Genomic DNA, 18,451 nt, shown 5'->3' with positions numbered 1-18,451 from the left:
GTTGTCTTTACATCTTTCTACAAAAACCCTATAATACTTGAAGTTATAATGCATAGTATTGAATTTTGAATTATTGTATGAACTGCTGTTCATGCCCTGCCTATTGTTCTTTCTATTTGTGAACAGTTTTAGCCCTTTTTACACATTTTATTATGATCCTCTCGTCAGGTCCAATCACTCTTCTTTTTGTTTCCATTGTAAAGCACAGTTTTATATTTAAAACCGATGAATTAAATCTTATTGGATAAAAATAAAAATTGTCCTTGTCACAAAATCATCAGTTCTGACACTCGCCTTACTACGTATTGTCGAAAATACTAAATATAAGCTCAATTAGAGCCCTAGGTAACGCACTGCGGTGATAATTTTTTGTCGCCAGCATGACTACTACGAGTAAAATCAGTGTTTCAAAATTGTTTTAACTTTTGCGGCATTGAGTAACTAAGTTTTTGTACATATTTTTGATTTCTAAAAATAAAAATCCCAAAATAAACACTGAATATGAGAGTGTGAGTCTAAATGGTTTCAAACGTCAAAAATGCTAAAGCTGTTCTCGCTTACTATATTTTTATCATACCTTTAAATTGTGGTATTTAACATGATTCTGTCTTGGTGTATGGATATAAAGTGTGTGAAGTAGCAATGACACTATTTTCAGTATGCAGAATTTACGTATTTATACAGCCATTTTTTTTGTGTATGCTGCACCATTTTTCAAGAACTATTTCCTAAAATGGAAATAAGGAAAGTTCAAATGTGCGCACATTAAACTGGCTGCCACATTTTGTACTATTAATTTATGGTTCAAACAGAAAACTAAATATTAAAATGGCGTATAAATTTTGACTTACCACCTGATCTAGTAGTCACTTCCAATACTTTTCAACCAAACTGTACTAAAAAAAAAAAAATAAATAATTGGCGCGTACACTTCTGTTAGGTGTTTGGCCGAGCTCCTCCTTCTATTTGTGGTGTGCGTCTTATCTTGATGTTATTCCACAAATGGAGGGACCTACAGTTTCAAGCCGACTCCGAACGGTGTGCTTATAATTTTGCAACGGAGTGTATTGGAGAAGAAATCTTAAGGCTACAATTTAAGTGTAGTTAAGGAAAGTATTTTCAAAATTTTAAATGCTGAATCTAATATAGCGACCCGAAACCCGGTACTCGAATGTAAAAGTTCTAAGTTGACTTTTGACCGCTTTTAGATGCCTTCTGGCCCTCTGTGATATGTTAGCTCATTGTATAGGAAAGTAGGTATGTAAGTACATACACACATTTATATATGTCTTTGTATATATGTTTTTATTAAATGTTGTGTCTTGGCAATGCTTTTCGCACCACAAAATCATATCGTATTTCTACTTGTTTTCGTTGTCCCGCAAATTGATGCGAGTGAAAGCAAAATCGCATTTCTTTGATTTTTACGATTTGCAAGTAAGCGCGGAAGGTGCACACCAACCAACATGCATATATGTACAAAATTCCGGGCTTATACGAAAAAAAGTAAATAAAAAATAAACACATTAATGTTATATGTATGTATAGTAGGCCTTACAAGTAATGCACTTTGTAAGTGTGTGTGTAAATATATGTAGAATCGAAAGCAAGAATGCAAAATAAAAAATGCAAATGAAAATGAAAATGTGCACTCAGCTCAGTAAATGCAACCGAAAAAGTAGTCGCCCATGCATACATGCACACATGTGGACACACACACCTATGTATACAAATATATGTATATATATATATCTTATGAGTAGGTTGTGCTTGTATGTAAATTTATGAAAGGGAAAACTTCAACAGGCCAAAAATGAGCAACATTTGCTTATTTCTATGTATGTATGTAACTATCTTTAAAGTTCTCACTAAACTACACATACATACACACAAACACAAACGCGCGTTAAAATAATAAAAACTAAAAATTAAAATGAAGTTGAAGTTGAAGAGAAGGAAAAGAAAGCAAACAAATTTAAAAATTACCTATATCCTTTGAATGGGAAAAAATACGAGAATATTAAGAACACAGACAAATAAATAAGAAAGCAAACAACCAAACAAGCAAACAAACAAAAAACCCACCACCCACTGCACTTTGTAGGTTCTGACAAAGGATAGCGTCACCGTCTCGGTGGATGCAGTGGTTTATTATCGCGTTTCCAATGCGACAGTTTCTATAGCGAACGTGGAGAACGCTCACCATTCGACCAGACTTTTGGCACAGACTACTCTACGAAACACAATGGGAACTCGGCATTTGCATGAGATACTCAGCGAACGAATGACAATTTCCGGCACAATGCAGGTGAGTCACACCTAACTCCATGTTAACTTTTCGTTTTTTCAGCATCAAGCATTAAGCATCAGCATTAGCATCAACGTCAGCACCAGTATTAGTGTCAGCATCACTGTCGCTCACAACGTTACCCTGTATGCACTCACACATACATAATTGTGTGTATGTGTTTATGGGTGTACGGGCATACTCTTCATTCTACCATTCATAATGAGTATTTATGTATGTGAATTATTACACACATACTTTTGCATAAATACTTACTAGTACATCGTCGCTTATGAGCTGCTGCAAACAGCAGCTAATGGTGCGTATACGTGGTGTGGTGCACCAAAGTAAAACATCAGAGGTTGCTTAACTACACCCGTTCGTTTACTTTGGTGTATTCTGCGCGGCATACGAAGGGTATTTTTTGAGGAAAGCAAATGGCAACTTGAGCATGGTAGCTGAAAGAAGTAAATTTGTACATACACAGGTGCAACCGCGACTAAGGGAAATTACAAATGTACAAGTTATACGCTGCTGTGAAATGTGTTGGATTCAAAACCATTGCCAAATAGGTTACAAAGGGACGGGTTTACATATTTGTGTTTTCAAAAGACACAGATTTTATTATAAAGTAAAACATGTAAAAATTTAGATTGAGATTTCATTATTTTTATTCAAAATCTGGCTCTCAACAATTATACTATGTGAAAAATTACATGATTTACTTGTCTACCATGAATACAAATTTTCAAGGAATCGCTCACACATTATCGCATTGAGTTCAGCAATCTCGATCCAAGTGTCTTGTTTTAGCTGTGGAATCGTTGCTGGCTTATTCACATCGACTATACTTTTCAAAAAACCACAGTCTGGTCTGCTAGTTCCTTTTCTTCCCCCGGCAGAACCATTTTCTTGAAATTTGTTCACCAACCTTTGAATTATCGACCCACCCATACGACTATTTCCGCCCAAAAAATCTCGTAGCTTACATATGTCGTTCTAAAAGATCAACCATTTTCATTACAAATTTCAATAATTTTAACGCGTTGTTCTATCTTCTAAAATTGTACAACTGTCTACTTGACAAATGTCAAAGATGATAAATAAACAAGGTGCCGTCGAGTAATTTTTCACTACTGACATCTAGGCGTCACTTTTGAAAAACCCTTTACCTTTATGGAGTAGTGATTTAAAAAATTCCATCCATACGATCTGCATCTAAAATTCTTAGCGTGGAGAACTGTTTGTTTAATACAGAACTACATAAGCAAATATAATCACCTCTTCAACGTCGTTGACTACTTTTTTTACTATACTGTTTGTGCTTCTAGTTTCAGTCTACAATTAGCGTGTTTATTGGGTTATCCAACTCAGTATCATGATGACTTTCCCTTTATATGTGTTGGCAGCACTAATATAAAACTTCTGTTTTGTTGCTGCGAAGAAGAACCACCATAAAAAATTCGTTATATTCTTGCGCAAGAACTAAACCAAATGCTAACCTGGACTCTATCTCTAAAATAATTAGCTGTTTGGAATATGACACCGTTGAAAATGAAGAATGAAATGGCATATAAATAATATATATTTTCACGAAAACGATATTCAAATGTCATCAATTTGTATGAAGATCATATTTATGTATGCATTCAGTGCTACCAATTACAAAAGGCTGTGCTGCCAAACTAACGACGAAATGCAAAACAAACGGAACAGATCACAAATTTTACCAAATCTGTATCAGGATCATATCGGTGTTGTTGTATTTGCGTGCGAAATTTTTATTTTCATCCCGATCATTGACCATTGGAACACAGCTGCTTTTGATTCACAAACACCTAGCGAATAGTGGATAAGGAAGAAATTTCCCTTAAATCCAACGTTCCATGTTATTTAGCAGCACTGCTTTTTTCCGATTTGACAAATTGTTAAGTTATATCATTGCGTCCAAAATGGTTCGATCTCGCCAAGGACGGTCAAGAGATAAGTGTCTGGCTCTTCACCACATGTCGCTCAAATTGTCATGTGATATTATTACTATAATATAAAAAAAAATATCCCTGCTTATACTTACTTAACATCTCGCTTAGCTAAGCGGCTACAAAGCTTCATCATCGCTAAATTTTTATTGCATTCACTTATAAAACTTTCTTATAGCGAGCAGAGAAGAAGTGAATTAAAAGCAGCAAATATTACTCATAAAATAGCACTTCTCTATTCATTCTTGCAAAAAATTCTGGTTTAGTTAAAGTTTTTTTACAGATGATTGTAAACGGCTCGTTTATTTTACATTAAGTAATGAAGTGGTTTTTTCGCCGTCCTATTATAAGTAATAGATTTTTATGGTTTTTTTTCAACCAAAATAGGCTATACAATTCGAATATCAAGTAAAGCAATAAATTTGTAGATTTAAATAATCTGTTATAAATTTAGATTACAAAAATGGGATATCATTGGAAAGGTCATAAATCATACAGTATTTCAATTTGAATATCTTCATAATTTAACCCACAAAATATTTTTTTTAAATACTCTACTTTTTAATATTCAAAATTTCCTTCCAAATTTCCTAAATGTTTTTCGACTTACAAAATGAAATTGAAAAAATATCTTTTTAAATAAGATGTTTCTCAAGATGAAATCTTCGAGCCTTCAGAAATTATGCCTGCAAGATGCACTATAAAATCTAATAAAAAAAATGGAATTTAAATTTGATATCAGGCTTTGGTAAGGATATTTCTTTTTTTCAAAGTTATTAATTATCTGTCTATGTTCTTAATCGTTTTAAAAAAAGAAATTCTATTACTCATATTTCTTCAAATAAATGTTATACAATGTAATATTTTTTTCTGGTAGCAGATACAAGTAACTAACAATAAAATTCCAATTGTGAAATCTGTGCTTTTAAGTTGATATATGTACATAAAACGAGTAATGATCAAAGGAAGTAGGAAGGAAGCAGTACTAATATTTTATTAAGAAAATTGAACAAATGTCAGCAAAATACTTAATATTTTTAATTTCATTTTGAAACCCCGTCAGAAAAGCGACGGGATTGGTGTCAATAAGCCGGAAACTTTAAAAGTTTTGGGAACTCAAATAATAGCTCGTTTAATATAGGGTATTGAGCAGAATTTGCTGCGATTCGCCTGTTGTTTTCAAGTAATGAAATGGCGGCAAGTAATGAAAATTAATGTTGCACTGCGCAAAGCTATATTTATTAACTACGTGAAGGCGATTTGCGTTGATGTTAGAAATCTTAGACTTCTAATACTCGAATTTTTCGCAATTCATTTTTAGCATTTTTGAAAATACTTAAAAACACTAAGCGCTATTTCAAATATTACCTAGAGACTTCCTTTGTTTCGGAATCAGCATTAACACCGATAATAATGCTATCCCTTAAATCCAACGGAGATTCCCTCTCGCCAACAAGCGCTACTTCGGATTAAGTAGGCAATTGAGTACTAAAGTACAATCTCGACGAACAAAACTAACTCCTTATAAGTCTCTCATCATGAACGCCTTGTTGTATGGCGCAGAAGTTATCGTTTAAGGCGATGAGGCGATGGTACAATATGTGAGCTTTACGGTGACATAGACATAGCGCAACGAGTAAAGATCCAGCGGTTACGTTGGCTGTGTCATATCATCGAAATGGATACAAACACGCGAGCACTGAAAGTATTCTAAGCGCTACCAGCTGATGATAACAGAGTAAGAGCAAGGCCTTCTTTGCGTTTGAAAACCTATGTAGAGTAGGAATTGGATTCACTCATGTAGATTAGAAGAATAAATCTATAATCCGAAGATTTTTTTGAGGTATATGAAAAGGAGTGTGCTCTAAGATTAATGGCGAGTCAACTGTCGGATTTGTATAATATTTAAAATCGGAAATGAAGCGGAGTAAAAGTATACGTATTCAACTTTGCCAGAATTTAAAATGCAAATTTTGCGCTGTATGAAGGAATCGAGTAGGCGAAGTTTAAAGAAAAAACTTCTTTTGAACACGTTCAAGTCTACTGATGTGGCACTGATGGTATGGCCCCCAAATAGACCGCACGAACGAGGTAAATAGTGACTTTAAAGTGACACCGAATGAAGGAAAGCAAGAGTAGAATACTAATTGCGAGAACAAAACTTAAATGACTAGGAAACTGATAAGTGGATTCAAAGATTACTGCCAAATCAGAAGTTTCCTTAATAGTATTTAAACTGGGCTTCTGTCTAAAATATGAGGTAGAGATTAAATAACGCTTTGACTTAGAAAACGACAAATGAGACCATTTCTTAAAAATTATTTAAACTAGATTTTTGTCACACCATCTCACGACGCATTGAAGTCTGGTTGAGAATTGTATGAATCAGATGGGCTTAATGTACAATAGTTTTCAACATTTTAGGTCGTCTGCATATATAAGGAACTCAAAGAAACATTCAGCTATGTCATTAATAAATATTCCAAAGAACCAAGAGCTCACAATTCTGTCCTGAGAGACACCAGAAGATGTAATAAGATGATACATCGTCGGTAACATCCACACATTCACGACTACATATCTATTACGAGATCTTAATTTACAGCGAAAACAACAGTAAGTGCTGAAATCTTCTTTTTTCCATAAATGGTATTATAGGGAAAAGGAATACAATAAAATGGCGAACAAAATATCCTTCATGCTAACTCCTAAAGTTTACTTTCCAATAACTTATCTTACAAACTCTTTACAGATAGATATTACTCAATTCGTGAATTTTTTTAATTTCTCTACGCAAAAGTCCAAAAAATTATGGCAAAAAATAAAACACCGAGAACATTTTTTAAATTCCAGTGTACTTTCAGGTAGAGTTTTTTCATGCTATAAAAACCACTTAACATTTTTTTTAAATAAACATTTGTAATGAAATTTATATCAAATTTTATGCCCTGCAAATTCAATGGTATTTTTTTTGGGTTGACAGCACGGGCAATAATATTAAATATATAAAATTATTGTTTTGGCCATACTTGTAAAACAAATTTAGTGTGTGGTATCAAGAAAATTTTTTGATTGTTTTGGACCATCCTAGTATGTGTGTACACAATCACATCATCTATAAATATCTCACTGTTATCTAATGGTTTCCCTCCTGCGTTTTGTCGGTGAAAAGCTTTCACAGGAAACCGACAAAGCCACAGCTAAAATTGGATACGAAATTGTATACGAGTAGAGTGACAAAGATATAAAATAAGAATTCTTCCACCCCTCTCTAAGCTTTACTTGCAAATAATATACCATACTTAGCCATTCAAATACTGAGTGATTCCGTGTATTTCCCGAGTCAGCTGTTGTAAGGCAAATAAGAAGTTAACAGCGTTTGCCAAAAAGAAAAACTCACAGAAGGATCGATTCAAAGTATTCTATTAAACACATCATCAAGCAAAAAAGTATTTGCTGCCAGAAAAAAGTGGGTTTTGTTCTGCGCTACGGACCCTTTGCCTCAAGTCAGACACCAGGCTCTCTGGATGCTTAAGCTGAATGCGTCTAAGTAGTTAAACTAAAACTTTCACAATTTCTTGCTTAGACCAAGACTCCTCATGCGGCTTTGTTACTACATCTCACTAACGAATTGCTAGTAGCCATTTCATAAAATTATCACGTAACGTACTAATGGGCCCCTGGCTGCACTTCTATTATCCTTGAGGAAAAGTAAATGAATGTACCAAGTAATATTTGGATTTTTAAAAGATACAAATAAATGATTTTCAGTGCTGATAATCTTTATTTAGGCCTTTAATCGTTCCACTACTTGTCTGTTTATACCTATATTGCAGTTACAAAAATTAATAATTGCCCGAAAGGGCGATTAATTTCATGCTACCTTGTATGTGCGCTTAGATACTAATAGGACTATGAATAAGTTCGTTTCGGTTTTACAACAGATGGCGTAACTTGATTATTATTCCATCGATCCACATTTCCAAACATTCATTGGAGAGCTACTGTCGTAAGGCACAAACGTCAGTATAAGTTTTTTATTTGAAGCGTAAACAACAATATTTTTACCACACTTGAAAATGTCGAATTTCGTGCCAAATAATGTGTTTTTGCGGGGAATTCTTCTTCATTATTTTAATATGAAGAAAAAAGCAGCCGAAAGTCATCGTATCTTGGTGGAAGTTTATGGTGAGCATGCTCTATCTGAGCGAACGTGCCAGAAGTGGTTTGCACGCTTTAAAAGTGGTGATTTTGGCTTGGAAGACGAAGAACGCGAGGGTGCGCCGCCAAAGTTCATGGATACCGAATTGGAGGAATTGCTCGATCAAGATCCGGCTCAAACGCAAGAAGAGGTTGCAAAAACTTTGGGAGTTGATCAATCAACCATTTCCAAACGTTTAAAAGCCATGGGAATGATCCGAAAGGTAGGCCATTGGGTGCCGTATGAATTGAAGTCAAGAGACGTTGAACGCCGTTTTATGGCATGCGAACAACTGCTTCAACGGCACAAAAGAAAGGGTTTTTTGCATCGAATTGTGACTGGCGATGAAAAGTGGGTCCATTACGACAATCCAAAACGTCGGGCAACGTATGGATACCCTGGCCATGCTTCAACATCGACGTCGGCGCAGAATATTCATGGCCTGAAGGTTATGCTGTGTATCTGGTGGGACCAGCTGGGTGTTGTGTATTATGAGCTACTGAAACCGAATGAAACGATTACGGGGGATGTCTACCGACGACAATTGATGCGTTTGAGCCGAGCACTGCGAGAAAAACGGCCGCAATACGCCGATAGACACGACAAAGTTATTTTGCAACATGACAATGCTCGGCCACATGTTGCACAAGTGGTCAAAACATACTTAGAAACGCTCAAATGGGATGTCCTACCCCACCCGCCGTATAGTCCAGACCTTGCGCCATCCGATTACTATCTCTTCCGATCGATGCAACATGGCCTGGCTGACCAGCACTTCCGTAATTACGATGAAGTCAAAAAATGGATCGATTCGTGGATTGCGGCAAAACCGACCGAATTTTTCACAAAGGGAATCCGTGAATTGCCAGAAAGATGGGAAAAAGTAGTAGTAAGCGATGGACAATATTTTGAATATTAAATTTGTAACCATTTTACGTCAATAAAGTTTCAAATTTCGAAAAAAAACCGCACGAACTTATTCATAGTCCTATTAGATCCTTCAGCATTTTCTCTGCTGGGTATATTTCCATTGAAATGCACACCCCAATGTATTTGTAAAAAGAATTCTATAAATGTATGTTCGTTAAAGTATTTATTTGCCGTCGTTACAACTTCTACAAAAACGAATACAAAGTAAAAAGATTTCCTCAGGTGCAAAGTGTAATGCCTTTTAGCCATGTTGTATGGGCATGGGCGCATACTTGACACAATTTTTATAACACAACGTGTAAGTAGAACAACAACAAAAGAAATAAACCTACGTCACAGAAATGCTGTACGAGTTTAGTTGCTTTAAGGACGATGTTGCAACTTTGGACTTTTAAGGTTAGATTGCAAGTATAAACACAAATCAGCAAAATAAATGTTGCGATAGAATATTCTATGCAAAACAAGATACATGTACATGTATGGTATATGTATTTGTTGAGGTTTTTAGACGGGCATATGCATCTGCGCTTGAAATTTATATGAAGCAATAAGCGCACAGTTTACGTATGCGCATATGGAATGATTGCGAATGAAATCGGTGCACCCAAGTTTTGTTATATAGTTTTTATCGACTTTTTGCAATCTGCTTTGATTAAAAACTTCTCTTATCGCTTGCATTTTTCAGTTCGAAATTTACTTCAGTAACAAAAAGTAACTTTTCCGATTTAGTTATTTCTTTAATTTTCGTTAACTTTAGTGTCTATAGAAAACAGGTATTATTTTCATTCAACTTCGAAAATCGGAGAAACTACTTTCGACTTGTAACTCAAAAAAATTTGGTGGGTTCAGTACCCAGAAATAACGCTGATTTTGGCCTATATAAGTAGTTTTTTAGTTTTTGCAAAAACAACTCGACTATTGCATACCTATAAAATCGTAACAATACGCACTTAGGTGGCACTAAACACAAATGAATGAATTTTCGAAATTATTACATTTTTTATAGTTCATTTTGACCAAATTTTAAGTATGTATGCGAAAAAAGTTCGTCCCACGAAATTTTGCGTATCTCAGACAAATTTAATTATAAATTTAAGATCTAAAGTCGTTCAGAAAGTTTATTTTATTTTCGAAACTATTCCATTATTACTTTTGCACGGAATTCATTAGTGTAAATTTTTATCTCATAACGCCATAAACAAATCTTCTTTATATATAAAAATGAATGTTTGTCTGTATGTCCTCGATGAACTCAAAAACTACTGTACCGATTATTATAAAAATCCAATAAAAAAAAAATATAAAAATATGTATTTATCGCCCCCAGGTGGCGCTGCAGAGTAGCAACTTTTGCCCCGTTCAACCGATTTTTTCGAATAAACAAAGTCAATAAAATGGTTTAGAATGAATTGAATATTTGTGTACTAATTTTTCTTCAAAGTTATTTTTTTTTTTTTAATTTATTTTAGTTGTTGGCGTAGAAACGGGCGCCAAGAACAACTAGTAATAAAGAAATAAAAACTTTTCTATTTAGAAGTTAATGGCGTTTGAAAAGAGAGACCCGAAGTGTTAAAAAAGTAATATCAAATTTTGTTTTAAAATCGGTAAAACGTTTACCGAAACATTTGAATTGATGAAGAAAGTTTGTGACGATGATTGCCTATCTCGTGCCAAAGTTTGGGAGCGGTTTACACGTTTCAGAGATGGTTGTGAGGACATAAACGACAATGAACATACGAACATCGAAATAATTCGTAAATTTATCAACAATGAACTAAAATCATCGTTGAAATTCATGGAATCGGAGTTGAATATCTCCAAAACAAAGTTAACCAAAAATTTTTCAGAATTCAACATTCGAAAGACCTTATAAAAGAGACGAGAAAATACGAAAACTTCCTTTACAGAATTATAACTGGTGATGAAGCTTGAAACTAAGCATCAAAGTGCCAAATGGAAGGCCCCAGACGAGCCACCACCCAAAAAATCACGTTTGGAGGAGTCAAAAATCAAGTCGATACTCATTTGTGTTTACGATTCCAAAAGAATTGTCCACAAGGAGTTCGTGCCAATGACCCAAACTGTCAAAGCAATTTTCTATCTTGGCGTTTTGAAGCGTTTGTTGCATCCCATTCGTCGAATTCGCTCTGAATACCGGGAAGGAGGAAGCTAGCGCTTATTGCATAATAATGCACCATCTCATCTATCCACTCTTGTGACTGATTTTTTAACTAGAAATCGCATTTAAACCATTAAACACTCACCGTATTCGCCTGGCATGGCTCCCAGTGACTTTTACCTTTTCGGAAAATTATTTGGCCATGAAAACCAGGAAAACATTTTGTGTCCGTAGAGGTAATTCAAAAGGCTTTTTCCGACATCCTGAAGGACATTCCGGTCAATGACCTGAAACACTATTGCGAAAAGCTTTTAGATCGCGCAAAACAGTGTATCGAGGCCAAAAGGGACTATTTTGAATAAATAAATTCGAAGTTATCAGAAAAAAGCTACTGTCGTTTCTATTTTAACCCAGTTTTGTTTATTTTGAACTTCACCTTGTATTACCATAGGAATAAAATTACTCTAAACACGAAAACAACAAGCTTTGAAAACTAAAATCTATTTAAAACCTGATTCCTAAAATTAAGCAAAATCTTTAGTAGAGATCCTTTGAAAGCACCTATGAAGAATGTTAAGCCAAAATATTTAAAATGCAAAAAATAATTCGACTAGCTGGTTTGACTTAAAGCAGAGTTAATAAGTAAGGTAATAAGCAATAACATTCAACTATTTGACTATTACATTCAATTGATTTGGGTTCAAATTATTTAATTTTTATTTATTAATATGCAGCACAACAACCTTTGGCTATATATCACCAATGAATATAAATTAAACTTAAATAAAATTAAATCTAAAACTTATTTCTAAGAATATTTCATATTTATTCCTTCTGTCAAGGATAGAAAATAGACCGGCAGACCACAAACTGGATGTTCTGTTGAGATTATTGCTACTGTAACGCAAAGTGTTGCTGTACAATCTTCAACATCGATATCTCAACGTTCTCAACAAGTATGCATTCATGAATCGACTGCTCGGCAGATTTTACATACGAATTTACATTTGCATTCTTGCCAAGTTAAATTATCCCATGATTTGAAGCCAACATATGACTACCAATGCAGAAATTTCGAAGCATGACGAAACTGATTTCACACTAAACAAACAAAATCGCCACTTCTAGGGAGAAGAAAACCCTTAAGTCACTTCAGAAAATTCATTACGTTCACTAAAGTGTACTTTTTGGTGTGGGATTTGGACTTATGGAATAATTGGCCCGTTTTTCTTCAAAGATGAAAAAGAAAGAGCTGTTGCTGTCAATGGTCATCGCTATTGACACCCAATTGAAATTTTTTTGTTGGCCATAGACGATATTATTTTGAACAGAATGGGCACACAGGTCACACAAAGCGGCAACACATTGCATTATTGCGATCTGAGTTTCCTAGTCGATTAATTTAACGTAATGGTGATAAGAACTAGCTGCCTGAATCATGGGATTTAACTCCGCTAGATTACTTTTTGGGAGGTTTGTTGAAAACCATAGCCTATATGAATACGTCAACAATGACTCCACAGCTGTAACATAACATTGGGATCGAATTTACTGAACTCAATGCGATACTGAGTGAGCGAGACCTTGAAAATTTTAACTATCGAATGATTGCCTGTAGGCGTAGACATTTAAATCATGTCCAGTCATCGACTACCACTCGCGCTGAACAGAGGTGTTTTTTTTTTTTTCTCTGGTGTTCTTTAGTGCTTTTCGCAATCACAAATTGACACGTGTTTACCTAGTCTATTTTTTCACTTAAATAAAACTAAGTTCGTGTTTTGATTCGGAGTGGCAAAATCCAAAAGTATACAGTGCTACACCTAAAACATTCGCTATGGCCCCTGGGCCTCCCAATTTAGGTACAAATCGGTTTGCGTTACTAGCCGATAGCACCACCATCAAAAAGAATAAAAAATCCAAAGACAAAAAGAATAAGTCTCTAACGACTAACTTGCAAGACCTTTTCCCTGGCCTTCCTAGTGTTAAAAAACCTAACCCCAAGTTCGTAATCCTCGAGGCAACTGACAAAAATAAGCCATTGAGTCACTATTCGTGCTTTGCAGTTGACAAATCCATACGTGCAGTAAGCAGAGAAATTCAATCCATTTCTGAACTACGTGACGGCAACATCCTGTTATTAGTCAATAACAAGAGCGTGGCAGAAAGATTCCTTGGCTTAAAAGAGCTTCCTGGTATATGCAACATTAAAGCAAAATACCATGAAAATCTTAACTTTAATAAGGGCACCGTGTTCGCGCCTTTTCTCAATAATGTCAATGAAAGTGAAATCGTAAGTGAGCTTAGCGCACAAGGTGTAGTGGCGGCCTATAAGTTTCAAAAGAAGATTACCAATGATAAACTAGTTCCATCCGGGGTCGTTTTATTAACATTCGACCTATTTCACCTTCCTGACAAGATTGACATTGCTTGGAGAAACGTCCGCATAAGGCAATATATCCCCAACCCAATGCGATGCAAAAACTGCCAGCTGCTTGGGCACACAGCAAAATTTTGCAAACGCTCGCCAGCATGTGTTAATTGTAATTTTCCACCCCACCAGCCGGATAACTGCACTCGCATTCTTTGCGCTAACTGCTTAGCAGATCACCCATCTTCGTCGAACAAGTGTCCTAAATTTATTCAGGCAAAAGACATACAAAAAATTAAAACAACCAATAAATGTACCATGAGGGAAGCTATTAAAATATACCAGACCTCTACTCCCTCCCTCCCCGAAAACGCGCTTTCCTTTTCAACAGTTCTTTCTATGGAAAACTGTCAGCCAAATATTCCAGAAATAACACCTTCCAATCCACATCCACAATTAACTCAACATCAATTGTACAATAATGCAGAAAAAACTCTTCCCGCATCCGATTTAACTCTAAATAACATAACCACTCCATTCACTCATTCAACAGAAGATCTCCCAATAAATATCTCTTCACTTTCGAATTTCGCTCAAACCCCAGAAACATCCATTATCAATTTTGCTAACACAGACTCTCACTCTTCTCTTATTCATTCCCCAAATTTTACTACCACAGATTTTAGCTCAACTTCAAACTTCTCTTCCGATCACCTACAAACAAATAACACAAATCTCCCAATGGTTAAAACCAAATACAGCTTCCTACCACTCGCTGATGACACTACAATGTCATCAGAAGATGATTAACGAAATAAATCTCTAAGCATAACAAGTAGTACAACCAACAGTTAAAAACAAACAAAAAAAAAAAAAAACAATAAACCAAGCAAATACTCTCTTAACTCTCATATAGCAACAATATCAATAACACACACAAAACCATTTTTTTTTTGTTTTTCTTTTTAAGCTATTTTTCTTTTATGTTTAGTATACTTCAGTGGAACATTAAAGGCTACTGGAATAACTTTCTCGGTCTCCAATTGTTGATAAACAATTTAAACCCAGACATTATATGTCTTCAAGAAACACATTTTCCCCATACTCAAAACAACACAGTACTCCCAAAAGGGTACACCGGATACTTTGCAAATCTACCTACAATAAATTCCTCTAAACAGGGAATTGCTATATTGATAAGAAATCATATACCTCATAAAAAAACACATGTTACTTCATCGATCGTATCGATAGGAATTGAAATAGCAATTGATTTTAGTTTCACAATTATAAATACTTATATTCCACCACACCAAAATTTTTCCACCAACGAATTAGCCACAATTACCCGCAACGCCACACCCCCAATAATACTCACTGGCGATTTTAATGCTTGGAGCCCTTTATGGGGTTCAAAGAAATCTAATGAAAGAGGTACCCTAATCGAAGACGTTATTATTTGCGAAGACCTGGTAGTCTTGAATGACGGATCAGCCACCCACTTCTCCACACATCAGTCGTTTACCCATGTAGACCTCACCATATGCTCTCCTATACTAGCCCCAAAGTGCACTTGGCAAATTCTGGACAGCCTTCACGGTAGTGACCATTTCCCTATTGTCACTAGCATGCAATCCACGCTCGTCTATGAACTAATTAGACCTAAACTTAAATTTAAAACCGACATGGCAAACTGGCCTTTATACCAAAATCTTTGCTCTCATTTTTCCTCTCAAACTAATCACTCACACAACATAAATAAAGAAGCGGCTAAATTAAACAAAATAATTCGTTCTGCAGGAAATATGTCAATTCCACAATCTAAACCCTTCCGTGCAAAATCAGTTATACCCTGGTGGAACTCAAACATTGAGAAGCTCAGACAAGAGAAACAAACCCTTTGGAAAAACTATAGAAGATCTAGAAGCGAGGAAAACCTCATCTTATACAAAAAAGCCAAATACAACTTTAAAAAGGCGGTCAAAGACGCCAAAAACTTGAGCCTAGAAAACCTTACCTCAAAAATTAACCCAAATTCCCCTATTAAAAAGATCTGGAATGACATAAAAATTCTGACAGGTAACAGAACTAATACTTCTATTAAACTAGTAAACACCGGTTCAAAAATCATAACAAGCGCTTCAGAAATTGCAAATTTTTTCGGTACAAATTGGTCTCTTTGTTCCGAAGACAAAAACTTCCATGCAGAGTTTATTAGGCAGAAAAATGCAACACTACACAACAACTACAGACCATCCAGCATCTCAAATCTTGCAAAGAAAATAGAAACTAATATAACTTCTATAGAATTAGAGCAAGCACTAAAAAGATCAAAGGGGCAAACCCCAGGTTTCGACCGCATCAACTACCCCATGATAGCAAACCTTCCTCCGACAGTTAAAAGCCGAATGATTCATTTATTTAATAGCATTTTTGATAGAGGCATTTACCCTCAAGACTGGAGAACGGCAGTGGTTGTTCCAATCCCCAAGCCAAATAAACCTACATCGGAAATTTCCGGATACAGACCTATTTCACTTTTATCGTGCGTTGCCAAAACATTCGAAAAAATTATTGCCAAAAGGATAATGTGGTTTGTTACCAGAAACAACTTAATTAGCCCCAACCAAACTGCTTTCAGAGGTAAACAGAGTACAACCGACGTGCTGCTGCACCTGCAACATTACGTCTCCAATGCACTTTCATGCAGAAATCACGTTACCATATTGGCAACGGATTTCGAAAGAGCTTTCGACCGTATCGGTGTGCATGTGGTCCTTCAACAGCTCGAAGCTTGGGGCACTGGTCCAAAAGTCTTTAATGTAGTTAAAGCTTTTTTGACCTGCCGCAAGTTTCGGGTTACAATTAACTCTCAGTATTCAAATACCTTCCCTCTTCACAACGGTATGCCCCAGGGATCGCCATTATCGGTGATTCTGTTTATAATTGCTTTTGAACAACTGAGCAAAATAATATCCAAGTACAAAAAAATAGAACATTCAATTTATGCTGACGATGCTATACTGTTCACAAACATAACTGACATGGATATAATAAAATCACTATTCACAAATATTTTAAGTGACATAAAAACATGGGGCAATTCGTCCGGAGCTAATTTATCAATTAATAAATGTAAAATGCTTCACATTTGTAGAAAAATTAACTGTAAGAAATTTAATTTGTACCTTGACAGCATAAATATTGAATTTGTTAATCATATTAAAATTTTAGGAATAATTTTCGAAAAAAATTTTAGTTTTAAACAACAATGTATAAATTTAAGAAATAGCCTAGCAGCCAGACTAAATATTGTAAAATTTCTTTCCTCAAAACATAGTTTAATTCATGTTAGCACCCTAATTAACGTTACGAAAGCATTAATACTGTCAAAAATCGAATACGCTCTGCCCGTATACGGATGGTGTGCTGTCAGTAATTTGAAACTTATTTACAAACCTTACCACACCGCAGTGAGACGAAGCATCCATGCCTTCCCAACTTCGCCCACATTTGCCATCCTTGCTGAAGCAGGACTACCAAGTATTTTGGAGCTAGTAACTAAATCTACATACAAGCTTATCCCCAAACTTTATAACGCCCACAATGAGCTCCTCTACAAGGATGTTTTGTCAACAATTAAAAGCAAAAAAAATTACAAGGTCGAGTCAACGATTCGGCGATGTGTACGCTTTGCTAAAACATTAAAAATCATCCTTCAACCTCAACTGATCAAACCGGAAAACGAACCACACTGGAACTTAAACCAATCATCATTTATTTTGGAATTAGAGAAATTTCCTAAAGAAAGTACTACCAGTGCCACCTTTAAACAATCCTTCCTTAATATAATTGAACCATACCGGAAGAAAGGGTGGAATTTTTTATACACTGACGGTTCGAAAACCGATTATAGCACTTCGTTTGCAGTTTTGAGAAGTAGTGGCACGCTAATTACCCGAGGAATCATTGACCAACATTGCTCAATATTTACAGCCGAAGCTTTAGCCTTAAAATTAGCTACCGATTACGCAAAAAAAAATAAGGGGAAATTTGTAATTTGTTCCGATAGCAAATCCGCAATCAATGCAATACGCAACATAGGCAACGCTAACAATATCGTATCCGAAATCAGAACGACATGTATTAAAAACAGCAATAAAATCCGAATCATGTGGGTACCAGGGCACAAAGGTGTAGAAGGAAACGAACTCGCAGACCGCGCTGCAGACGATACACATTTAACACCTTGCTTCACGTTTCACACAACAAGCAACAATGACATTTTAAACGCAATTTACAGAACATTAGCCCTTGATAAACAAACCAAATGGCTTAATTATAATAATAAGTACACATTGATTAATAAACATGGAGAAAAAGCTATTTTCCCAAGCACATCTACTCGACAGCAAACACAAACATTCATTCGCCTTCGTATTGGCCGTGAGTATGGCATGTACACATGAACACTTATTACAAAATTCACAACGTACAGCGTGCCCCTTTTGCAACAGCACACTGTCCACGGAGCATATTTTAAACGACTGCAGTCAACTAAATGTCT

At 35.5% G+C, this 18,451-nt stretch overlaps 1 protein-coding gene across 1 annotated transcript in view; it reads left to right on the top strand.

The window, feature by feature from the left end:
* The window catches only part of LOC128859585 (band 7 protein AGAP004871), a 111,072-nt gene that overhangs the window by 61,173 nt on the left and 31,448 nt on the right, over positions 1-18,451 (top strand). The window contains exon 5 of the mRNA XM_054096520.1: positions 2,105-2,308. Coding sequence (XP_053952495.1) covers positions 2,105-2,308 — 204 coding nt within the window. The remainder of the gene's footprint in view (positions 1-2,104; positions 2,309-18,451) is intronic.

The sequence above is a fragment of the Anastrepha ludens genome, chromosome 4, assembly GCF_028408465.1.
Source record: "Anastrepha ludens isolate Willacy chromosome 4, idAnaLude1.1, whole genome shotgun sequence".
Taxonomy (NCBI): Eukaryota; Metazoa; Arthropoda; class Insecta; order Diptera; family Tephritidae; genus Anastrepha; species Anastrepha ludens.
The sequence above is the reverse complement of the archived record's forward strand: the minus strand, read 5'-3'. Positions and strand labels throughout refer to the sequence as shown.